A 26,852-nucleotide genomic window follows, 5' to 3' on the forward strand; every position below is an offset into this window, starting at 1 on the left:
GTAAAAGTCAAGGAAAAGGAAGACTTCTTCAAAATTTGGAATTTTCTATCTATCCTTAATTTCTCTTGAAAGCATTTCAAATAAAAGGGAGCAACAAGCCTAAGAGTAAGTGGTATATAATTAATTTGTAAACAGGACTTTTCATATTTCCTATTGTGGCACAGAAACAGGTGACTGAAACATTGGATATTACATGAGACACTCTAAATGTTTCCACACCTCGCAATCACAGTCCTCCAAGTTATACCTTGACTTTAGCAAAGCTTTTGATACAGTCTTCCACAGTATTCTTGCCAGCAAGTTAAAGAAGTACGGATTGAATGAACGGGCTATTAGGTGGATTGTCGGGCTCAACGGGTAATGAACAACAGCTCAATGTCTAGCTGGGAGCCAGTATCAAGCAGAGTGCCCCAGGGGTTGGACCTGGGGCAGGTTTTGTTCAATATCTTCATTAATGATCTGGATGATGGGATGGACTGCACCCTCAGCAAGTTCGCAGATGACACTAAGCTGGGAGGAGAGGTAAATAAACTGGAGGATAGGGAAAGGGTCCAAAGTGACCTAGACAAATTGGAGGATTGGGCCAAAAAAAATCTGATGAGGTTCAACAAGGACAAGTTCAGAGTCCTGCATTTAGGACGGAAGAATCCCATACACTGTGACAGGCTAGGGACCGACTGGCTAAGCAGCAGTTCTGCAGAAAAGGACCTGGGGATTACAGTGGACGAGAAGCAGGATATGAGTAATAGTGTGCCTTGTTTCCAAGAAGGCTAATAGCATATTGGGCTGCATTAGTAGGAGCATTGCCAGCAGATTGAGGGAAGTAATTATTCCCCTCTATTCAGCACTAGTGAGACCACGTTCGAAGTACTGCATCCAGTTTTGGGTCCCCCACTACAGAAAGGATGTAGACAAATTGGAGAAAGTCCAGCTGAGGACAATGAAAATGATTAGGGGGTTGGGGCACGACTTATGAGGAGAGGCTGAGGGAAGTAGGGTTATTTAGTCTGCAGAAGAGAAGAGTGAGGGGGGATTTGATAGCAGCCTTCAACTACCTGAAGGGGGATTCCAAAGAGGATGGAGCTTGGCTGTTTTAAGTGGTGGCATATGACAGAACAAGGAGCAATGGTCTCAAGTTGCAGTGGGGGAGGTCTAGGTTGGATATTAGGAAAAACTATTTCACTAGGAGGGTGGTGAAGCACTGGAATGGGTTACCCAGGGAGGTGGTGGAACCTCCATCTGTAGAGATTTTTAAGGCCCGGATTGACAAAGCCCTGGCTGTGGTGATTTAGTCGGGATTGGTCCTGCTTTGAGCAGGGGCCTGGACTAGATGACCTCCTGAGGTCTCTTCCAACCCTAATCTTCTCTGATTCTAAGTTGGCCTCATCACAACATCATCAGCCCCACATCTCAGCTCCAAATTTCCCCTCACCAACACACAGAGTCCAGCTTCCTTTCTGCTCCCCTCCCCACCTCTTTCTCCCTATGGAATTTACTTATTTTTTTTTCAGTGTCCCTTCTCACCCTCTGCACCCAGTCAAATTTCTCCAACTTTCTCTCTCTATCCCTGTTCAAGGAGGAGAGGTGTAGAGGGACTTGAGAAGAGTCTCCCTCCTTCTCTCAGTGCCTTACCTTTTTCAGAAAATAAATATTACACCAATTCATAGATACATTGAAATGTAGGGCTTGAAAGAAACTTGAGAGCCCACCTCGTCTCTACCCCTGCAGTGAAGCAAGAGGAAATATACCTAGACCATTCCTGACAGATGTTTGTCTAATCAGTTCTTAAAAACTTGCAGTGATGAGGATTCCACACAACTTCTCTCAGTAACCTATTCCAAAACTTAACTATTCTTAGAGTCTGAAAAATTTTCTAGTATCTAACCTAAATTTCCCTTAGTGTCATCTGCAGATTTTATAAGCATACTCTCTACTCCATTATCAAAAGAATGAAAATATTAATAGTACTGGAACCAGGACAGACCTTTACAGGATCTCACCTCCATGTTTGACAGTGATCCATTGATAACTACTGTAAATAAGCTTTTTCAACCAGTTGTGCACCCACTTCATAATTTTTTTCATCTAGACCACATTTCCCTACTTTGCTTATGAGACTGTCATGTGAAACTGTGACAAAAGCCTTAGTAAAATCAAGATAAATCACATCTACAGCTTTCCCACATCCACTAGAACAGTAACCTGCCCAGAGAAGGAAATTAGGTTGGTTTGTCATGATTTGTTCTTGACAAATCCTATTATCCTCTAGGTGCTAGCAAACTGATTGTTTAATCCTCCCTGTTGTATTCCTGCTCTCTTCCCCTCATTCCTCACAAGCCACAGCAGAGAAGGCACTAAGCGGTGTTCTCCCCACTTGCCCACGAAGGAAGAAAGCAATGATTTGGGGAGCTTGGCACTAAATGTCTTTCTTCTCAGAGGCTGGGGGCTATCAGTTACTTGGTTCAGGTGACTGTGGGGTAGTGGGCAGGCAGAGTAAGTGTTGTTCACTCCTAAATTGCCCGGCCTCCTGCTAGTTTCTGTCAGCTCTGCTTGAATGGTTGCTTCTAGGAATGGGATATCCTGAGAGACCAATATGCAGCCAGTATCATTGGAAGTTAGACAGAGAGAAGTTTTCACAGGAGACCTCTGCTTACTTTACCAACCACTGTACACCAGCTGCCCTCTAAAGTGACAGATGCTGGGATCCCCTTGATCCAGCTTTTGCAAATCCTAAGGCACCCTAAATTGATTAGATTAATGGGAAAATATCAGATTGGAAACAGAATTAGCTGAGCAATCGAACAGTATTACTAGTAGAGATGAAAAAATCAAAATTGAAAGAGAGAAAAAGAAATAGAATTAAAGCTGGAGGACACAGAAAATGGAGACTGCAGGAACAACATAAGGATGAGAGGTATTCCAGAGGAGACCGAATTGAGAAATCTGCTGGACACATTAGATGACATTTTCCATGACATATTAAAAGTGGCCAATAAAGATTGCACTCATATTGAGAGGGCAGATCTCTTTTCCTCAGGCCCCCAATCAGGCTCCACACCAAGAGACATGACTGTCCAACTACTGTCAAGACAAGGATAAAACACAGAGGATAATGAGGAAGATGAGCTGAACCAATGATGATTCTTAACCAGTATATACAAATTTTCCCAGATCTGGCATCCTCAACCCTGAGAAAGCAAAAGGAACTATACCAGGTGACCACAATTCTTAGAAAGAGCATAAGATACATAGGGGCATTCCCATTTAGACAGTCCTTTAAATGGAAGGACAGATATGTCTATTTCAGATCCAAAAGAAGGGAAACAGGTACTTATGGACCCAGGAATAGGCAAATTAGATTAAAAAATATGAACGGGATTAAAGACATTGGTTCTACAGATCACCAAGAAATCACTGGAAATCAGGGAGATCAAAGAGAGCCTGAAAAGCTCAAAGAGATGCATCACCAATACAACAGGACAGATATGAAAGCAGAAGACACAGTCCAGATCCAGAAGAACAAGATTAGTATATGGGCTAACACATTACAATAGATAATAGATACTCTATCCATGTGGTTATAATAATAAAGGTATATAGTGAAAAGAAAGCCGGGCTGTAGAGGACCCAGGATATTTTACTCTAGGTGGATACAGTATACGTAGTAGATATAACATCATAGTTAATTTATTTTATAATATTAATTTAATGTTGTGGTTTATAACAAACTAGCAAGAGGCCTAGATCTCCCTTACTGAAGTAAGTTTGACATTAGAGTAATTACAAACATTCCAAAATTTATGTTAATTGAAGGGTCATCTATGGTAGAATATTTTAAGAATAGGTAAACTCAAAGATGGTATAATAATCTCACAAGATCCAATGTTATAAAGGTGTTTGGCCCAATTAAATAAGGCTTAGTTCTTAAGAATATATCTTTAAAAAAAGAAATGAAAAAGAAACCCTTCTTTAAGCAGGGAACTAACAAGCCCATGGAGGAAGTAAGGAAAGTCTGGGCTCTCATAGTTAGAGGGGATCAGGTGACAATGGGGGAATGCCCAGGGAGGGTGAAGAAGGGAAACAGGGGATAAGTGAACAGATGTTAAATATTGTTGTATGCTTTCATAGAAAATATTACATTAATAAAAAAATGTTAGGGCCCAGAATTTAAAAGTTTATGGTAAATCAGACTCAGGATCAGGGTGCAACAATACAGGCATTACAAAAGGAAAAGCAACATGTGTGACTTTTAAAATGACTGTGTGTTTGATGGGACCACTATCAAAAATTTTACTTACAGAAGAATCACAAATATAATGGAGCCCTGGCATCTGGCTAGGGGAGGGAGATCTCATTACTTTTAACAAAGAGCAGTATACAGGGTGAGAGCAGAGCTGGTAGTCATGGGAAAGTTTATTAACGTCATGTTTGTTCACATGAAAGGGATGAATAGTCCAAAAAAAAGGAAAAGTATATTCTGTTCACTGAAAAGGTTTTACTAGTATAATCTATTTACAAGAAACACACTTGAAGAAAAATGAGTATAAATACTTGAACACTTCTTGGATACAGATACCATATGTCTCTCCAGAGCAATTTAACAGAAGAGGGTGACACCACTCTTGGCTAAACACTTCCCTTTTACTGTTTCAGCACACACTGTAGAGGACAGATGTATTTTAATTAAGGGGTCCTTTAGAGGTAAACTTTTAATCTTAGCAAAGATATATGCTCTCAGTTAGAGGCAAACTCCTCTTTTTAATCCATTTTTTAGGGATTTAGGAAGTTTCAGTGAAGATGATATTATTCTAAGAGGTACATGCCTAGCAGGAGCTGAATCTGAATGTCAGGGACTATATATATATTATTCTGCTCCTCATGGACTTTATTCCAGATTTATATTATTTTCGTGTCTAGGACCCTGACTAATTTAGTGAAAAAATTTATCTGGCAGATATAAATTGATGTGTTCATGCCTCTGCATATATCAGATTAAAAGATTGGAACTCAGTGGAAAAACAAAAGGCCTGGCAGTTGAACAGAGCTTTTATGTATGACTCTCTTAGAATTCAAGAGCTGGAAGAAAATGTTGAGCAATACATAGACGAAAACTATAAGGAAGGGAACAATAAAAGTGTTCTCTGGTATGCTGGAAAGGTGGAAAAGAGGAGGATCCTTATAAATAAAGCATCATACCTCAAAAATATGGGAGGTCTTGAAGAAGAGAGTTTGGTTCAAAAACTTTCTGTTTTGGAAGGTAGACATAAATCTACAGGATCTAAAATAGTATAAGAAAATAAATTAGAAGAGGGAAGATTAACCTTTACAAACAGGTAAGGCTGTGCAAACACTTAGATATATTAAACAAAAATATTATGAAAAGGGCAATAAAGTTGAAAAAAGCTAAAAAAAGTAACAGGATAATTCAGCCATCCCTTTAATTGAAAATAAAAAGGGAGATTTACTAATTGGCATCAAAAGATCTCTGAAACACGTGCTAACTTTTTCCATACTTTGTATGGTTCAGAAAATCCAATCCCTGAATAGCTCTCAGAAGATAATGTGGCAGCTCTCAATGGGCAAATTGCTGCTGAGGAAGTCAAAGTTGTAATTAAGACTTTAAAATTGAGTAAAGCTCAAGGTGCCGATGAGTTTTCTGCAGAGTATTATAGAGTTCTAAAGCAAGTGCTGGTCCCTTTTTTTTTTTTAACTGAATTGTTTCATGATATATCACAGGGGAACAAGATTCCAGGTTCATGGGAAGAGGCAAAAACTGTGGCTATTCCTAAAGAAGGAAAATATCTTACCAATTGTGCATCATATAGACCTACTTCTTTAATTAACATGGATGCTAAAATTAATGCCAAGGTGCTAGCAAACAGATTGAGCATCATCTTGCCCAAATTTGCTTACCCTCTTCAATCTGATATTATAAATCAAATTCAGAGTTTTTCTAATGTTAATTCTGGCAATTCTTGCTGCATGCTTCTTCTTTAGATGCTGAGAAAACCTTCAACCCAGCTGGAGTGGGAGAACCTCAGACAGATTTTGGTAAAGTTTGGCTTTGGAAATCACTTTTATAGGGGCAACTTTTATAGAGTCTGCTTGAGTTAATGGTCCATCATCAATCCCCTTCTTTTAATTTGGCTAGGGGTACAAGATAGGGTTATCCCCTTGTTTATTTTTGTAATGGAGCCATTTGCAGCAAATGTGAGAAATGTCTCCTCAGAAAAGGGCATCAAAACACCTTCTGAATTACAACACACAATAGCTTTGCATGATAATGATGTCTTCTTACATTTGTAGGATCTAAATCCTTGTTAAAAATTACAGAAGAATTGATATTGGAAATTGGGCAGGAAATTTTAGGAAGTTATATCCCCTAAAGAGTCAATATTTAAGAATAAATATTGTAGAGAAAAAAATCTTTTAAAGGCAAATTACCTTCCAACGTGGAATAAAATAATGAGACTTTCAGGAATAGAACAAATATGAAATTTCTTGGCTAGGTAGGGTAGCCTCAGTAAAGATGAATAGCCTTCCAAAATTGTTATTTTTGTTTGAGTGCATCCCTGTTGATATAGCTGACATGACATTAAAAACATGACAGAACGTGGTATTAAAATTTACATGGAAACAAAAAACAAAGGGTGAGTTCTAAAATTCTGTATAAGCCTACAAAGTGTGGTAGACTAACTTTCCCTAAGATGGCTTATTATTATTATGCATCACAATTAAAAAATGTGATCAACTGAGTTAATAACAGATTACTCAAACAGAACTGGAGCCCAGATAGTTATTCATAGTAACTCTTGGGTAACAAGTAATGCAGGTCACCAATTCTAAAAATCAAGCAAGCAATCACCCATTCATCTAGACCACCTAAACAGCTTTTGACCATTTTTTTTTTTAAATTCCCATTGTTGGGGCCCTCTCCGTTAAATATTTTCATTAAGAATTAGGAATTGATCCCCAGGAAATATCGAAGTTACTATTTATTGTGGGTAAGAGCTAAGATTACTCAATTTGGACAGCTGTTCCTGGATCCTCATTTGAAATCATACCAAGTAGCATGTACCAATGTAAATAAAAGGTCCCATATTTTTAATATTTACAAGTCAAATATTTTATTGTGAAATCTGGATATAAGGCAGCTCTTGTAAAGATAGACCCTGTAAAGGGAGACCTTCTATCCATCGAGGAGGTAATCCAGGAGCAAGCTGGAACAAAAGCTTCAATTTGTATATACAATTGTCATTGACAAAGATGTTGGTAAGAAAAGCCAGATAGGAAAATGGAAGAGAGATTTGGACAAAAAAATTCATCTGAATGAGTGGGCCTCTATATGGGAAAATGGATACACATTTTCAATTTCTATAGCTCAGAAATATTTTATGTAATTTATAAATTATTGTTTAGATGGCATTTGACTCCAGTTAATATCCATTGTATTTTTGCTGGTAGGAAGACAGTTTGTTGAAGGGGTTGTGAGAAAAGGGGAACATGCTTGCACATGTGGTGGTTGTGCCCAGAAATTAGATGATTTTTGGAGGTTATTCTCATTACTATTGTTAGGGGAAAGAGTTAAACCGCCTTGGGACTCACTTCCAGTTTATGTCTTATGTTCCAAAAATTCATGCTTCAGGGGTTCAGCCAGCCACTGGCAGGGGTCAGGAAGGGATTTTCCCATTGCTTGCGTGTTTTCTGGCAGGGTTTGTTTTGTTTTGTGTTGCTTTTATCTCTTTCCTCTGAACTGTTAGGGGTGGCCACATGGAATATGTTATGTAAAAATTAAATGTTTTCCTCATTTAAAAAAAATCATTGATTTTTAGGCAATGACATATATTCTGTTACACTGGAATAAAGAGTGGGATAAAAAGGATAACACAAAATCTTAAGCATATCTCAGATCCCTGTGTCATGCATATGATGAACTGATAAGACTAAGCAAAAATATTTGGCAAAAAAAACCACCATTTTTTTCTACAAACACTAAACTCCACCCAATTAATCATTAAGTACTTTCACGTTAAGTTTACTGAAAGTTTTTTTCTTTTCCTTTTATTTTTTAAAATGATTTTCCATATGAGCTTCTGTCAAAATGGTTTTACAGACCGATTTAAAAGAAGAAGAGAGACACTCTAGTGCCGAGTAAACTAAGTATATTCCAAGTTTAGTGTGAGGGTAAGAAACCTGGTAAATTTTGCAGATGAGCTAAAATCATTTATTTAGTGGAGCAGTTATTAAGAGAAGTATATTAATCTTTTTCTTCTGAGAACTCAGGGAAACAAGATTTGGCTTTAATAATCTTCTCCCATCAGGGTTTATGAGAATTAACATCCCAAAACAGCTAAGATGAAATCCTGGCCCCACCAAAGTCAAGGGCAAAACTCCTATTGACTTCAGTGGAGCCAGGATTTCACCCCCTGTTGGGCTTTGACTTGGAGCAATGGATTGCCCATCTGATTTCCTTTGCAGGATAACAGCCTTCATTCTCTCCGGTTGCTGCAATGTTCCCCTCCCCCTTATCCGCATTGTTTCAGTTTTTGATTTTTTTTTTTTTGGTTGTCGGGGCTGGGGGCGGAAAATATTCTTACATAAAGACACACAAAAAAACCCACCAAGCAAACCAAACTAACACACATTTAATATAAGCTAAATGGGGTGAAACAAGTCTTTGATGTTCCACAGCTTTGCTGAACTGGAGGGAATACAGTACAAAGTGACTAAATAGCTCTAAAGGGAAGATCTCTGCAAATTTCTACTCTAGAGGCCGCTCCTAAAGGCTCTTCTTTTACGTCAATAGTACAAATTAAAAAAATTTATTAAAGCTAATGTTAAAAAAATTATATAATACATAGGTTGAGAAAAGAGTGTTTGTATAGTGCTTAGATTATCCCCATGATACAAGGTTTGTCTTTAAAGTCATAAAATACATATAGCGCCATGAATGAATTTAAGACTATAGTTTAGATCAGGGGTCGGCAACCTAACACAAGTGTGCCAAAGGTGGCACATGATCTGATTTTTGTTGGCACGCGGGGTGGGCTGAGCTGCTTAGCCCGCTGCCGCTCTGGGGTTCCTGCTGCTGGTCCCTAGCCAGCCGGGGTCCCACTGTCGGTCCCACTCAGCACCCGCAGCCGGCCTGGGCCTGGTGGGCTGAGCAGCTCAGCCTGCCGCCGCTCTGCTGTTTAGCTGACAGCTCCTGCCAGCCGAGGTCTCAGCCCTGCCAGCCTGGGGTTCCTTCTCCCAGGCTGGCAGTGGGCTGAGATCCCAGCTGGCAAGAGCCGGCGGCCAAACCCCAGAGTGGCAGCGGGCTGAGCTGCTCAGCCCACCACCACTCTGGGGGTCCCGCTGCTGGCCCCTGGCCAGCTGGAGTCCCACTCAGCACCCGCTGCCAGCCTGGGGGAAGGAACCCCAGGCTGGCAGGGCTGAGACCTCGGCTGGCAGGAGCTGTCAGCCAAACAGCAGAGCAGTGGCAGGCTGAGACGCTCAGCCTGCCGCTGTTCTGGGGTTCCCACTGCTGGCCTCTTGCCAGCGGGGTCCTGTTGCTGGTCCCACTCAGCATCTGCTGCCAGCTTGGGATTCCTTCCCCCAGGCTGGCAGCGAGCTGAGACCCCAGCTGGCAGAAGCCGGCAGCCGAAACCCCAGAACGGAGGCGGGCAGAGATGCTCAGCCCACTGCCGAAACCCCAGAGCTGGGTGGGCGGACCTGCTCAGCCTGCTGCCACTCTGGGGTTCCGGCTGCTGGCCCCTTGCCAGCCGGGGTCCCCATCACAGCCCCACTCATCTTGCTTCCGGTTGGAGTTCCAGAGCAGGCCCCCTGACAGACAGGGTCCAGGCTTCCAGCCCTGCTCAGCCCTACCAGCCGCCAGCTCCACTCACCTCAGCTGCCGATCTGGGGTTCCTGCCAGTTAACAACTGATCACTCAGAAGCTGGTGTGCAGCTTAAAGTATCCAAATACATGCCACCAGACATTGAAAAACTCAGCAAGGAAAAGCAGGGGCAAGGATCACACTAAGCTAAGATCTGCATTTTAATTTAATTTTAAATAAAGCTTCTGAAAGATTTTGAAAACCTTGTTTACTTTACATATAACAGTAGCTTGGTTATATATTATAGACTTATAGGGAGACCTTCTTAAAAACGTTATAATGTATTACTGGCACGTGAAGCCTTAAATTAGAGTGTATACACGAAGACTCGGCACACCACTGCTGAAAGGTTGCCGACCCCTGGTTTAGATATTAGCATCCATGCATTCGGGTACATTACTCATGAAAAAAGTTACACAGAGAGTTGGTGGCGGAAAACAAAATATATCAACAAGTGAGGATTGTCCCTTAGTAATTGAGAATTTCGGATAGCTTGTCCATTTAGAGAAAAAACAGTCCACCAGGAAAGTATTTTAGTTACTTTCCCAACTGCGCTTCTCATTGGCACTCCAGTTCATTCCTTCTGATATTGCCAGTGTTCGGTGATGTGTTCTATGTAGATGCCGCTCGACCACCTGATGGTGTCTGACACCAGGAGTTGCTGCATCAGCCGAGCATAGCATTGACCGACTCCACATTCTCTCAGCACTTGCTCGTTACCAGGGTCCCATGCTCCCAGGGATCCGACAATCAGCGTGTGAATTTGGACCTCATAGCCCCTTGCTCTCAGGGTGTTGGCCAGAGAGGCATATTTCTCTAGCTTTTGAGATTGGGCATCATGGAAAGCCGGGTCCTGTTTTCAAAGGGCACTGTGATGTCCACTATGATGATCTTCTTCCGGTCTTCATTGGTGATGACAATGTTAGGCCACAGTTGGCTGTTGGTTCTGGGGATGGTGGAGTTCACAGCAGCCTTCCCCACAGGTGGCAGGATGGCTCTGACCAGGCGATCTTGCATGGCATTGTATCGGAGCTGCCAGGCTCTGGAATGGGGCTTGCAGCTACACAAGACATGTGGTAGTGTCTTGTTGGCATAGCTGCACTGCCTGCATTCCTTGTCCCAATTTCCACGGTGGATGGCTATGATCAGTGGGACGCAGTTGAACCAGGCCCGGTGGATGAAGCTCCACTTGGCAAATTGGGTAAAGCTGCCCCCGGGGAGGAAGTGGTTGCTGGCGTCCCACTTGTACGTCACCTCAAAGGCCTTGCCCTGGTCCGGCTTCCGTTTCAGGTTTTCCACATGTTGGCAGCAGATGGCATCCTTCACGGTCCTCTCCAGCTTGGTTTTGGTTCTCGGAGTGATGATGGTGCACTCTGCGTTCTTCACCTCTAGCACCAGGACTCCCATCTATTATAACCAAAGCTAAAGCATCTGACAAATTACCTTTAAAACTAGGGTGATCTTTCAGAAGATTTCTGGATTTCCATTTCCATCTCAATTTGTATACAAGAGGGTAAGTATATTTCTTGCAAAAAAAATTTGGCATGATCTTCAATGACAAATGACATGCTACCAAGTGCCAAGAAAGATGGGGGATATAGTCACCCCCAGCTTCAACTGAAGCAGCTTTGTTCTCAATCCCCTGAATAATTAATAACTACTTTGGCAATCAGTCATGCATTCCTTAATGGCACCTGAGGCATCAAGTGTCCCATTCACTTGCTCCCCCAAGTAACAATAGATTTTTTTACATCAAAGTTTCTAGGCCAAAGTTGCAACTGACATAACTGAATCTAAACAAGTCACCAGAAAGAATGTTACGCAGACACATATTGTAATAGTTCAATAGTTCTTTCAATCGTATATGGTTACTGTGTAAATTACCAATGTATTGGGGGAAGGAGGAGAAGAAGTGGAACAAGCTTTCACAACATACTTGAAGATTACTGGAAATCATTTTTTTGGCAACATTTTTTCCCCTTTTACACACCAAAAAAGCTGAATTGCCAAATCATCATTAAGTAATCCTTAGTACGTAATGTACCTCTCCATGAATCAAAGACTCAAAACAATTGGACAGAACATGGAAGAATGACTCAAAATGATGGACATTTAAAAAAAAAAAAAGTTAGGAAGCTTAAAATGATACCAAGTTAGTTTCTGTAGTACAGACAATTTCCAACACCTTTGCTTCAGAAGACTCCAAAACAAATAATTTACTAGTATAAATTATATATACAAGTGTATGAAGTTTCTGGAGAACAAGTATAAAACAGAGGAGATGAAATAAAATTAGGTCTAAAATAAGGGATGGCCTGCTGGTAAGTACTCAAAAAGTGAAAAACTTCACATGACTGAATTCTGTACTATATATACAAGTATTTGAAGAAAAATAATTAGATCTGGTCAGGAATCCTTGCCATCTATGCTGGTTAGGGTCTGAACTAGAGTAAGAGTTTTCTATAAAATGATGCTGCAACTAGTGACACTACTACTGAAACTCTTTTTGTCTGATTAAGTCTGAGAAATAAAAAGTCATCAGACTTACCACCATTCTTCGGATACTAAATCATCATGTAAAATGTTGGTCTGCAATTTAATATACAAATTTTAAAAATAACACTATTATAAATTACAGCAGAATTAAACAGTCATTCCCCCCGCCTTAGGAGTACTGTGTCCCTCACTGTGTGTGGCCTCCAACAACAGAAACAAGCTTGCACTGCTTTATTTCAGTTTTGCTTCATTTCTCCTCAAACAATCTCTCATTGCTAATCTGCCAGGCCTACCCCTTCCCCCACTCCCAGCAGAGTGGGGGTGGGGGGAGGAACATGTTAACTGTTTAGGACCAAGTTATAAAAGTAGACCAGTTATTTTTCAGCATCCATTTGTTACTTTACTCTGCATTCATTTAGACTTATTGCTTCTGCACAACCAGAACCATCTTTCATTTTTGGACATGTGGATTTCTACTTCTTTTGAAGTATAGTGTGATATAGGATTACACAGAGGGGGTGGAAGGTCCCTGGGAACTAGGGAGAGGTAGAAGAATAGGAGGGGGAGTGAGAGCGGTCTCCAGGCTGGGAAGGAGGGTATCAGGGTTCCTACCTGCTCCCAGGCCTGGTCCAGACACTCTGGCTTCTGCTCCATGGCAGCCACTCCAGATCCTCTGGGTTCCGCTCCCATCATTTCCCACTCTTCCCTCCAGGGCACGTAACAGGTTTATGTGGAGGTAGAGCCCCCCACAATATTTCTATTGTAGGAGCACTAACCTTCCACCCCCCAGAATTACAGTTAACAGCAAAATTAGTGACAGTAAGTTTTGTGCAACAGTTTTCAATATCTGTAGCTTAGATTAAGTAAATTCAGTTTTGAAGCTCATCACTTGTGATTAATGTGAAAAATACAGTGCCACATAGTTGATGGTTGCATGGGCTGCATATTGAAATACGAAATATTATACTTTATAGCTTGTTACACGATGAAATTTGGGGTATAAAGAGCATTTCCTATTTCAAAGGGAGAAATGAATACATAGCCACACAATTACTTTTGGAATTGAAAAAAGGGTATTTGTTATACTTAGGGCTTCTGTTTGGGGGGGGAGGGTTAATGCACCAGTTAATGCACAGTTAATGGACCAGTTAATGCACAACACTTTAGAGTGCTTTAAAAATCATAGTCCCCATAGTCCACCTTATTGCTCTACATAGACAAGTATCCATTTCCACTGTTTACTTGATAAACACTGATTTGTTTTTTCTTTTTAAATCAAGGATGTTTTATCTGATTCTGAACTCAAACCAGTGAAATTCCACTGATGTGAATGGAAATACTCCTGACTGATACCTATGCAAGTGAAATCACTATGACTATGTGTATATATCTAAGATGATTTATATTTGTACCATATTGTATATACAAATTGTATGTATAATGTTATGTATATACATACCTCAGACGTATGTGATAAATTGAGAATTATGAATGTGTCACTTGCCCACTAATCCATCTCTCAGACACACATCCTCACATTCCAAATCTCTTCAAATCTTCAAACAGCTCCCGTTGTTTTAACTCAACCTTACAAAGAAAGATTTCCTCCCTCTACTTCTGCATGCGAAACCTTACCTCCAAAATTACATCTGCCTCAAGCCCAGAATGGGTAAAAGTCAATAAGGACAGAGTTTCTATACAGATAAATAATACAACCTTAGAGTTGACGATCTCATGATCCTGCACAGGTAGAAAGAGGAGTTTTATAAAAGCATAAGAAAAGTGAGATTTCTCTATGGAATAACATATACAGAATATATAACAGTCTGATGTGGTGAAAAGGTTTTAACACCGCTTGTTTTGAATAATCTGGATAACCTAATAGTGTCTTTACCACTTGTGTAACATGCCCATTTTAAACTCATTTATTCATCATTTGTTCTTCAAAAACAACATTCACTTGATCCTCTCAATGGGACAAACCTCAAACTCAAGACTTTTTGACAGACTGGATAATAATACAGAGAGTAGAGGATAAGTGCATCAGTGTCTATTAGTTAGGATAGGTGAGGATAGTGTCCCTAGCCTCTATTTGCCAGAAGCTGGGAATGGGCAACAGGGGATGGATCACTTGATGATTATCTGTTCTGTTCATTCCCTCTGGGGTACCTGGCATTGGCCACTGTCAGAAGCCAGGATACTGGACTAGATGGACTGTTGGTCTGACCCAGTATGGCCATTCTTATGGTCTTACATAGATGATTGGAGGAAGAAGCTACTAGGGCAGAAACAACATTCTAAAGTTTTTATTACATTCTTGTCCAGCAGAAAAATGGAGGATGCTAACCAACTTACTCTTCATCAAGTTATGAGGAAGATAATATAAATTCACCTCTCTCAGTTCAAGTAAGTATAATCAGCTCTTATTACAGCATCTGTTTTGTACAGAATGGCATAAATGTAAAGATAAGGGAATTCTGAAACTTATGAATTTGTTTATTTAAACCATTCCACAAATTTCAGATGGATTTTGGATTACACACAAATCCCACCTGTTACATGTGTCAGGGAGAAAATGAAAAAGCTAGACAGCTGCCCAAAAAACCCCACCTATTTTTGGATTTTATGTTACAATTTTCTAAAATTGAATATACTTGGTCAAATTTTGCCCTCACTTATACATGTTCCACTCCCTTTAATTCAGCTGTGTGAAACTGTAAAGCATGGCTACGTTCACAAACTGAACTGAATTTTGGATTCATATGAACATTTGGCAATGAGCTAGTTTCAGGATTCACTGTATGTCAAAGTTCTATTAAGAAGTTATCACACCAATTTGTTACATATACAGGTGGCAAATATATGATCTTTTAGCAGGTAAAAAAAACCTTAACGTTTCACATTTTTGTTAATAATTTGCAATTATTTTGTCCTTACATTTAAGTATCCAAAGCACTTTACAAATATCATTATTATTTATTTGTACTGCAGTAGCACTTTGAGGCCACTATCAGGATTATGCGCCCCTCCTCCCCCCAAACCCACAAATTATGGGAAAACTGAAGTGAAAATGGCAAGAAAACTCAAGTGAATGAGCTAAATGAACTTTTGGTGCAATGCCACTCAAGTTCGTTGGCTTGAAGCATAAAACTGAGTTACAATATGGGTTATTACAATATGGATTACTTTGACCCAATATGTATTTTTCTTCAATAATGAGTTTAAAAATAGTTTTAGCCAACATGGCCAATAAGGGTAATTAGGAGATAAGACACACAGAATAAGCTATGAATAACTGGATAAAAAAAAAAACAACCCTGTAGTTTTGAAATATAGAGCAGGCATTCTGGACCAAATTCATTCGTGGTGTAACTCCACTGATGAATTTGACCCTTTATCAATATTTTCTCATCCTTGGAAATATATAAACATTATTTTGGCTGCCAGAAGGCAACAGCAATATGCTGAAGAAGAAAATTGATATACATTAGTGTAGGCCTGCACAACATGCGGCTCGCGTGGGCTCACTGTGCGGCCCGTGGGGGATGAGTAAGTGGGCTCATTGTGCAGCCTGTAGGGGGTGAGTAGGCAAGTGGTGGGTGGGGGGGGGCTGAAGAGGCAGGTGGGCAGTGGTGAGCCAAGCCGGGGGGGGTGGGGGGCTGAGGAGATGAGCCGGGAAGGTGGGCGGCTGAGGAGGAGAGCAAGGAATCAGTGGCTGACCTGTTCTACTGATCTGGTCTGGCTCCCATCCCCTCTCCAAGGGTTGCAGCTGTCTGGAGGTGCCTGCCTTCCACGCCTTCCTCATTCACACCTCATTCATTCAACAGGGCAATTGATTACAAAGTAGGGGGAAGATCTTATTCTACTTCTAGCAAAAAGACATTTTTCTTTTACCTTAATTATACTATCTTAGGGACTCGCTATAACATATTAACGAGGTTCAATACTGCTGTTTTGGTGGGGCAGTGCTGGGGAAGGAGGGTTTGTTTCCGCGGGGTGGGCAGTGCTGGGGGTGGGAGTGTTTCGGGGGGGCTTGGCGGTGCTGGGGGGCAGTGGGGGGCAGGCCCTCAGCTGTTTACTTTGGAGTAATATGGCCCTTGCCGCTTTACTAGTTGTGCAGGCCTGCATTAGTGAATGATATTTCAGAGAGCGGACCTGATCTTGAGATGTGTTGAGTACCTGGAAGTTACAAGTGCAGCTCTCAGGATCAGTCCCAAAGTGTGTTCCCCAAGAAAAATGTAAAGAAAAGCAAGATATAACTATTGAGTGTTTTGCTTCTACTATAAAACAATTAGCAATGACCACCATTTTTCTGTATTTTAGCTATTTATAACCATTTGTGCCACACAGAAACTTGGCTGTGTCCTTGTAATGGCAAGTCACAACTAACAAATACATTTATTATTTCAATTTTTCCCCTGAAAGAATTCTGGCTGATCTGTGTAATTTCCCAATGAGCTTTGAAATGTTGTTTTCCAGCAGACAAGAAAATCATTCTTTATGCCGGCTGAACTCTTCCCAAAACTAGAAAAAAAATGTCTTTTTCACTGTACTGCAAGAGTTTTTCTGAAGTTTCTGCATGAACAACTGATCCCACAACTTCTCAATCCAAAGCTATCCATGTTAACCACAAGAACACAGTAGTTATATTACAGAAATAAAATTTATGGTCCTGGAAGACAGACTTAAGAATAACAATTGTGATAATAATGAAAGATAACAATTAGTAACTAACTCTAAACAATCAAGCCACTCTCCTGAGAAGTAGTATTGTTAAAATTTTGTTTTCCTGATACCTCTTGGTCCTGAAACAATGTTACTTACTGGAATGAGGAGAGTATAATGGATGCAGAATCCAGGTTCAGAAGAAAAATATTCATCGGATACAAATCTTATCCTGATCTGGTTTCCTTTGGAGATTTGTTTACTTGGCACAGTACTGGAACCACACCAGCGCCCTAAAATAGTGCCATCGCTCGGCTCTTCAACTTCTACAAAGTCATACCTGAAAGAAAAAGAAAATCAAACATTTATTGAATGATGCATTTCCTACAAAATCCTCATGATTTACTCAACATAGTCACATTTCATTTAAAAAAAAACCCCAAAACAAATGTCTCTTTTCATACTGAAAGTATGTCATTGAAGCCAGTAATTTTAATCCTAGTGTCTTCATCCAAGTTGCTACTGGCTTAAACACATAATAAAGTCATTCAGTGGAGTTAAAAAAAAGTTAGAACCAGAGTTAGCATTTTCAACAAAAACGCTTAGTAACAAATGTTTGTTTCTTATATGGAAAACAAGCACAATATATGGGATAGAGAGGAAGAAAATAATCATAAAAGAGAAAAAAAATAAAATAATTTTGAAATATTTTAAAATGTGACACAGTAATTGGCATGTGCTATATTTAGTAGCAGTGATAATAGTATTTTGCTGATGACCATTGTTCAATGGCTTCTTTTGCAGCTAATAACTTTCTCCTCCTGTACTCTGACAGGAAAGAAAGCTTGGAAAGGCTTCAAGTGGCATTAAGTTCTCAGTCCAGCAAAGCTCTTAACCATTTTCTTAACTTTAAGCATATGTGTAGTTCCACTGAGAGCTTTGCTGGATAGGGCCTAAGTACAGAATGCACCAAAAATTATCCAGCATTTTGGGCAACTGTCTCACAGTGGATGGTCTGGAGATTGAGTTTTGAAGAAATAACACAAACAATGAAGGTATATCTCATCCCAGTGTTTTGTCACTCCTATCCACACCACTCCACTCATCTTCTTCTCCAAGGAACAGTCATTAAGAATAACCATCTGAGTAGACTGCTTTCTACTTCACCCCTCAAACAGAGGCACAGGCAGAGATGTGCAAAGAGCATAAGGCTAATCCAGTACTGAAACTCCCAGGAGATGTAACACAAAAAGGGGACAATTGTGCTTAAAGCCACCTTTGTGTAAACCAGATCTTTGACCAGTAGAAGGCCAAAGTGGACCCTAATGTAAGTTAGGTATCAGAGGGGTAGCCGTGTTAGTCTGGATCTGTAAAAACAGCGAAGAGTCCTGTGGTACCTTATAGACTAACAGACGTATTGGAGCATGAGCTTTCATGGGTGAATACCCACTTCATCTGTTAGTCTATAAGGTGCCACAGGACTCTTTGCTGCTTTAACGTAAGTTAGAGCACTCATGGAGTTAGTTTCCATTACTCTACCACTTTCTCACTACCATAAGGTGCATACTTCCTTTACACCACCCTTTTTGCAGTCTCGGCTTTTGAGTCACACTGCATCAGTGAATACCTCTAGTTTCTAGCTTCTCAGACCTTCCTCAAATAGTCATGAAAGGAAATTATTACTGTTCAAGGATTCTGAACAGGAGTGAAAACATGGCAGTTCTGGTCAGTTTCCCCTCTGCTGCAGCTTGGGAATCTGTGCAACAGTAGAGGCACTAGAGTTGTCCATCAGATGACATACGAGGCCGCACTGCTATTTAAGCTTGAAGGTGTCTTTGGAAGGTTACATTATAACCATTAGGGATGGATGTTATATATATATAAAATGATCATTCAGATTTTGAAAACAGTGATTGCAAATGCCTGGGGAAGTTTCCTACTCTCCCTCAATTTTTCTAGTATTGCTCACATTCGTATACACATATATACATGAACACATGCCAAATACATTTCTCAAAGCAATCTGAATTGGTAAATCATAAATATAGTTCAATTCTTTTCTTAGAAACAAATAGTACTATCCACAACTGTAACTAATACTCTGATTTTAAAAAAGAAGAGAAAAACACACACATTCTTCTAAATAAGGCAGGCATTGCTTAATGTGAAAATCATTACTTGGTAACAATTTTCCATTAAAGTTTTCTGTATTTTTTTTCAGTAAACTTACTCTCTATAATTATTCCCAGTTCCGTAGCTAGACAGCAGGCAATAAATTCTTGTGCTGCATGTCTGTGCAAGTCAGGCTCATACATTTATTATCTCTGTTTAAAGGACCAGTATTTTTTCCACTTAATTAAAAATGAATAAAATGAACATGCTCATTAAAATGTGTTCGCAAGATATTACTGCCATGTATTTGAGTTTTAAATCTTCATTGAAATCATGATATACTAATAATTGCTTTATCACCATTGTATTTGATTTGTCAAATCAGCATCATACACTTATACAATTTGATTCTTAAATTCGTCCATCAGTATTTTTCTTTTATGATCATGTGTTAGTATAAAAACAATGTGAATGTAGTAGTACTACAGCCTCAGGGATTTGAGAACATATTTTAATTTGCCATTTAAATGCAATGTATACATTTTTAAGAGGGTCTTTTTGTAGTTTATAGCCTCAGCTAGAAAACAAAAGAAAGAAGCCATCTCTTCTTCTATTTCATGGAATGTGAATAAAAATCTGTTAGGTGTTATATTTACTGACTTCAGACTCAAAAGTATTGGATGTCAGGCATACTACAGTCACCAGTGCTTCTGTATAATTTATGCACTTCTTTCTATTGTACCTTCCAGACTCCTGGCACCCTAGGGGTAAAAGCACAATTCAAATTCCATAGCTTTAAACACAGAGCTTTTAAAAATGAACACTAATAAGTCAGCTAGATGGGAGACTAGGTAAGGATTCTGTCTAGTGTACAAAAGCCAGGAATGAGAATAATGACTTATATGCAAAATAGGCCCAGATAAGAAGGTTCATCTTTGGCTCACTTTTATATTCAGTCCTTGTCTTCCCAATCTTTGCACATGTTATTTGAAAACAAGTTTCTGTTGCAACCAGTATACTTTTAATTCAGCATATGTGTCGCTAACAATAACTTGATTGAGCCTGACTTTGAAAAACTTGAAAGCGGTTTGATATAAAAAGAACAGATCACGTAAAAGTAAAAACAAAAAAATAACCAAACCCAATATCACTGATAAGTAGAAAGCCATATGTCCCCAGGTGACCATTCAAGAGACTCTGTAATCCTTATAATGCACTCACTAATATTGTATTGCAGTGTGCACTATTGCCCAAATCACTATTTAAAGGATTTACTAAACCTATTTTATGAGCCAATTAAACACAACTTTCTCACAGCAACATGATACAGTACATACAGAACTAAGTGGTTTATAATGATTACTCCCTTTTTCTAACATCTCCCTAGGGACCTATAGAGGATTTATGTTCAACAAACAAATCTGGTGTTCTAGACAAAATTTCTGCTCTCATATGGGAATCTACAAGCTGTAAAGATGAGTTTCTTGCTGTTGAGCACAGCGGTAGGCAGGTTTTTGTACAGAATAGGTATTACACAATTAAAAGAGGAGAATCTTTACACAGTCTATCTACATCAGCAGAAAAACAGCACGTTTCCCAGACATACTGAAATTCTGTCAATTAATTTTATTCCTGTCAGTTATCTAAACCAACTGTTCGGTCACAGCCTGCCAAATGGATCAGATGTGCATCTCAAAATTCCTAGCATTGCACGAGTTGACTGGAGTCTAAACTTGCTGTGAAAGATAACAAAACAAACAAAATGGTTAGGAGTCTCTAGTGTTTACAGGCTCAAACTGTACTTGGATGGTGTGCAAAACTGAACTTTCATGTGACAGGGCTGAACAGTAGCAGTGGCAAAATCCACAGCAATCCAAAACTATACTTTCCGATGTAGAGATTTGTTAGTCAAAACTCAGAAGGCACTGACAACAGATAAATTGTTTCACATTTTCCAATGAAGTTACAAAGATGAGTTATACACTAAATAATTGTTTGCCTTTAAATAAAATACCTTTCCAGTTTTTCTTTTGTTATATAAAAGCTAGCTTGAGACTGCACCGTCTTCAGTACTATAATGAATTATAGCACTAATATAGTGCTTTACGTTTTCAGTATATTATACAAACAGTCAGATTTTGGATTACAGGGCGGTTTATTCAGGAAGTGAGGTGACCTTTTTAGTCATGATCAGCCCATTTTTCTTTCCTCTATTTCTGTGGTAGCATGCATATTCCACTTATTGTTGGTATATGTGCCTGGGACAGTGGACTGAATTAATATATTATTTACGCAAGGGGCTATTTATTTGTAACGAGCGAATAAACAATGAAAATTGCTCTCTAAATTTCAAGGTCTTTCTAGCCAGGAAATGTATTTTTCCTGGGGAATGTATTTTTCCCTCCTCTCTGTATTTTTCTGTGGTTTGCATTGTCATTTGCTAAAAATATAACATGCTAAATACCTGGGCCTGCAGCTTCAAGACGTTTGAGCATCTTCCCCCTGTCTCTAGTAATTTCAAAAAACAAATCAATGAATCTATAAACAGAAGCCCACAGTTAGTATAATTCATCGGATCAGAGAACTTGGCTCTTTCTGTTCTTCTATGTGTGCACGTATGTTTTATAAATTAACATTTACTTAATAAAAATGCTTTTGCTTTGGTGAGGTGTAATATTACTCCCTCCCTCAAGTGCTAGTTAGAATACAGAATTGTTCTTTTATGAAAGAATAGGAAATTGGTAAGAACCTCCCACTTGTATAGTTATTTGCTTGATCCCTGTGTCAATATATTTTCTCTCCCTCTCTTTAGAGAAGATTGTTAGGGACTAGAGCTGAACGAAACATTTCTGATGGAACATTTTGCCTTTGGAAAATGCTGATTCATCAACATTGATAGCTCTGTGGGAATGTGACTATTTCAAAAAATTCTGATGGACATCCATTAGGTTTCTGATGGCTCCTCGGTTTCCAGGAAATATTTCAAAAAGATGAAAAGGAAGTGTCATTTTGACTTTTGCTAAACAAAATTTTGGAATTCCCATTCCACAGGGAATTTCATCTTGTTTTTAATTTTTATTTATTTATTTGTTACATTTTGGAACTAATTTTTATTTTTGCAACGGGGTGGGAAAGTCAGTTTCTGGCATGGTTTACTTGGGACTGTGGGTTAGATTAATTGAATATCTGTCTACGTAAGGGGACCAAGGAGTTGGCAGCAGCTAGCAGGCTATACAGAATTCACTCTAACTTACTGGTGTTGTAAGTGATTATTAGATGTTCCTGCAGGGGTGGCAGAAACTGCCTAAAAGTGAGAGGGAGCACCAGTGCCCCAACTGTGACTCCGCCCCCACAGTGCCCCTCCCACCAAGACACCTCTTCCTTCCCCCCCCCGAGGCCCCGCCCTCACAGCATGCCTTTACTCCAAGGCCCTGCTTCTGTGGTATCCCTTCCCCCCCTGAGGCCCTGCTTGCTCACCATTACGGTCAGTAAAAAGTGTGAAGGGGCATGGACCCCAGGCCACCCCGTTCCAGCGCACCTGTGTTCCTGGTGACATTAATGTTGTCATTTTTGGCCAAGCAAATTAATGACTTAACTTAATGGCATTTATGTTTGATTGGTTTTTTGCAATGTGATAACTATTAAACACCACATCTGATCAATTCCAAACTTATAGAGAATGTTCTAGGCACCAACGGGCACTGAGCGCACCTGGCATGGAGGAAGGGGACATGGGGAACATACAGAGCTAATGAAATGTGGCAGAGGGTGAATGTGGGGCTCAGGGTTCCTAACATGGTGGTGAAGGGAGGAAAAGGGGGACATGGGGGGAATAGTTGCTACCTGTACTGCACCTTTTAGTATGTAGACTACCAGTCCAGTATCTTTCCCTGAGACGAAAATACATTAGCCCAGAAGATAGATGCACTGTGTGTCTTCTCTCTTTATACAGGAAATAAAAACAACACAATAAAAGAACTGAAAACCAAAATGCTAAAATAATATTGTGATGAGTTGGATCACAGCAACCTCTTGGGGCTGACACTTGATGTGCCAAGACTACTTCTGCCCCTGCTCTCCTGCCCTGGCAGCTTAGGATTTCAGTGCCCTGCCTGGTTTGAGCCAGACCCATTAGCCTGCTGCAAACCCAGATCCAGAGTCTAAACCCCTAATAGCTGTAGGCTTGACTGAAACTTACAGAAGTGTTCTTGTCTTTAACACTCAGATGCTCAACTACCAATGGGATCAAAATGCAAATAAATCTGTTTTACCTTGAATAAAGCTTATACAGGGTAAACTCCTAAATTGTTCGCTCTCTATGACACTGATAGAGAGATATGCACAGGTGTTCCCACCCCACCCCCCCGCACCCAGGTATTAACACATATTCTGGGTTAATCAATAAGTAAAATGTGATTTTATTATATACAGAAAGTAGGATTTAATTGGGGTCCAAGTAGTAACAGACAGAACAAAGTGAATTACCAAGTGAAATTAAATAAAACATGCAAATCTAAGCCTAATACAGTAATACAACTGAGTACAGATAAAATCTCACCCTGAGAGATGTTTTGGTAAGTATCTTTCACAGACTGGACATCTTCCTAGTCTGGGCACAATCCTTTCCCCTGTACAGCCCTTGTTCCAGCTCAGGTGGTCGCTAGGGGATTCCTCATAATGGCTCCCTCTTTGTTCTTTTCCACCCATTTATATATCTTTTGCATAAGGTGGGAATCCTTCGTCCCTCTCTGGAGTCCCACCCCCTCATTCTCAATGGAAAAGCACCAAATTAAAGATGGGTTCCAGTTCAGGTGACATGATCACATGTCACTGTAAGACTTCATTACCCACTTACCAGCACACCCATATACAGGGAGACTTACAAGTAAAACAGAGCCATCTGCAGACAATTGTCCTGGTTAATGAGAGTCATCAGGGTTCCAAACTTTGCCCACGCTTTGCATAATTACAGTAAGCTCTCAGAGTTATAGTTCATAGTTCTAGTTTCAGATACAAGAGTGATACATTTATACAAATAGGATGAACACACTCAGTAGATTAAAAGCTCTGTAATGATACCTTACAAGAGACCTTTTGGATGAAGCATATTCCAGTTACATTATATTTAAACTCATTAGCATATTTTCATAAAATCATATAGAGTGCAATGTCACAAATATAAATGTAACTAATGCTACCAAGAGCACTGTGTTCGAATCTGAAAGAAGGAGTGTGAGAATGGAGGGGGCATTTCCTACTGTGGTAGATTTCATCCCCTTCTCCAGCTATTGCCAAATCACTGGACCCAGGGTACAATTTTACCCCTAGATCTGATCTTAAGGTATTTCTACACTGGCAAGTTTCTGTGCCACAAATTATACCACTTTTATTAAAACTCTGGAATTAAACCACTGTTGCGTGTCCACACTGTGCTCCTTGTGACACTGGAGCGTATCCACATTAGCAGCTCTTGCAACAGCAAAGACAGCAATGCATTGTGGTAGCTATCCCACTGTGCAACAGGCCACAGGGTACTTTGGGAAGCGTTTGCAATGCCTCATGGGGCAGGCACAGCATCATGTGATGCAGGTTTCCCAATCTCATTGTTTCATGGGCATCCTACTACATTGCCAGCTGCTTTTCAACTGAAGTGGGCGGGGTGGGGGGGAGAGTGTGTGTGTATGGGGCGGGGGGAGACAATATGTTTTGGGGGACAGAGTGTGTCAGCATGCTGTCTTGTAAATTCAGACAGTGGCAGGAATCAACTAGTCCTGGGGCAGTGGGAGGGGGAAACCCCGACATCAGCCCCTGCCTCTCTCCCTGGGCTCTCACAGAAAACTCTCTCTTTCTCTCTCACACACACACACACACACTGAGCAAAGCGGTCACTTGAGGCATTATGGGACAGCTCCAAAGGCCAATTACAGCGCAGAAAGCAATCAAGTGTCCACACTGGCAATAGAGTGCTGTAGCCTCTGTGCAAATAGCCTCATGACTCTCTTTGAGATGGTTTTTTTGCAGTGCTGCAACTGAGGAGTTTCTGTGCACAAAGTGGCTTGGCAGTGTGTACATGTCTGCAGTTTGAGTGCAAAAAGCTGCTTTACTGCACAGAAACTTGCCAGTGCAGAGAAGCCCCTAGAAACTTCAGAACAGCCATTTAGTTCTTCTGCCTTTGAAATGGACCAGGTAACATTACTTTTATTTATTTATTCATTTCCACAAGAGGATATTCCCCTGACAAATCGCCTTCCTGGATAAAAAGACCACTTAGCACAGGGGTGGGCAAACTATGGCCTGGGGGCCGCATCTGGCCCTCCAGATGTTTTAATCTGGTCTACAAACTCCCTCCGGGGAGCAGGGTCCAGAGCTTGCCCCGCTACAACTGAGAAGCAGGGTTGGGGCCTTGCCACACTTTACGTGGCTCCCACAAGCAGCAGCATGTGCTCCCTCCTGCTCTTATACATAGGGGCAGCCAGGGGACTCTACACACTGCCTTCGCCTCAAGCCGCCCCCGCAGCTCCCATTGGCCGGGAACCATGGCAGAGTGCAGAGCTGCCAGGCTGTGCCTCCATGTAGGAGCCAGAGCAGGGACTGTCACTGCTTCTGGGAGCTGCTTGAGGTAAGCACCACCCCTGATCCCCTTCCCATCCTCTGAACCCCTCGGTCCCAGCCCGGAGCACTCTCCTGCACCCCAACACTCATCCTCAGCCCCACCCCAAAGCCCGCACCCCCATTCAGAGCCCTCACCCGCCCACCTCACTCCTGCATCCTGAACTCCTCATTTATGGCCCCACCCCAGAGCCCACACCCCCTCCTGCATCCCAACCCCTAATTTCTTGAGCATTCATGGCCCACCATACAATTTCCATACCCAGATGTGCCCTCGGGCCAAAAAGTTTGCCCACTCCAACTTACCAGCTGCCAAAACAAAACAAAAAAACCCACCACTCCTCCATACTTTAGAGAAAAAAAAACACCTTAGCAGACTTAGAACCCTTGTATCAGCATCAACAAAGATTGAGTGTCTGTATGGAAAAGGAGTAGGAGGAACCATTTTGATTACAATTAATAGAAATGTGTGACCCAGGTGCTGAGAATTTAAAAAAAAAATGAGAACACTGTTCTAAACAACATCATCATAATTTAAAATGATTGTAAGAACTCACTTTCTGTCTATTCTCTTTCTGTGAAAAGTTGCCTAAAAGCAGTTTGCCTGCTAAATTGAGCAACCTGTGTAGTGTACTACCCCCAGTCCTCCTCCCCTCTACATGGACTTGGCTGGGCCTTGCGCTAGGTCAGAGGGAACTCTTTAGGACACCACTACAGATTATGCAGCAGTTGGAAAGGAGAAAAGCTGTGCTTATTAAATTACAATATTGACTATGGGCTGCTTCTTTTAAATAAAAATGTAATAATGATTTCTCACCCTCAGTCATCTGAGCTGAAACAAATTTCCAGACTAGTATCTCTATACTGCACAGTATAATTTATGTGCTCTAATAGCTAGTAGCAAGATGCAGCCTACTCAGACGTGATCCAAAAAATTAAAAGTGAATACAAACTCTTTCATACTTGGAAAATGCTGATAAACTTATACATTTTCAGTAGTAAATATTACTTTCTGCCTATATAGCAGATGAGGGTGGTATTGAAAAATAATATACCATCATGTCTCTTTTTACTATGAAGTAGTGATACTCACTG

General features: G+C 40.5%; 1 protein-coding gene across 2 annotated transcripts in view; it reads right to left on the reverse strand.

Annotated features, from left to right (window-relative positions):
* The window catches only part of PDGFC (platelet derived growth factor C), a 232,480-nt gene that overhangs the window by 43,234 nt on the left and 162,394 nt on the right, over positions 1–26,852 (reverse strand). For both annotated transcript variants that reach the window (XM_050946604.1, XM_050946603.1), the window contains one exon: positions 17,196–17,376. In XM_050946604.1, coding sequence (XP_050802561.1) covers positions 17,196–17,376 — 181 coding nt within the window. The remainder of the gene's footprint in view (positions 1–17,195; positions 17,377–26,852) is intronic.

This window comes from Gopherus flavomarginatus, chromosome 3 (genome assembly GCF_025201925.1).
Source record: "Gopherus flavomarginatus isolate rGopFla2 chromosome 3, rGopFla2.mat.asm, whole genome shotgun sequence".
NCBI classification, from domain to species: domain Eukaryota; kingdom Metazoa; phylum Chordata; order Testudines; family Testudinidae; genus Gopherus; species Gopherus flavomarginatus.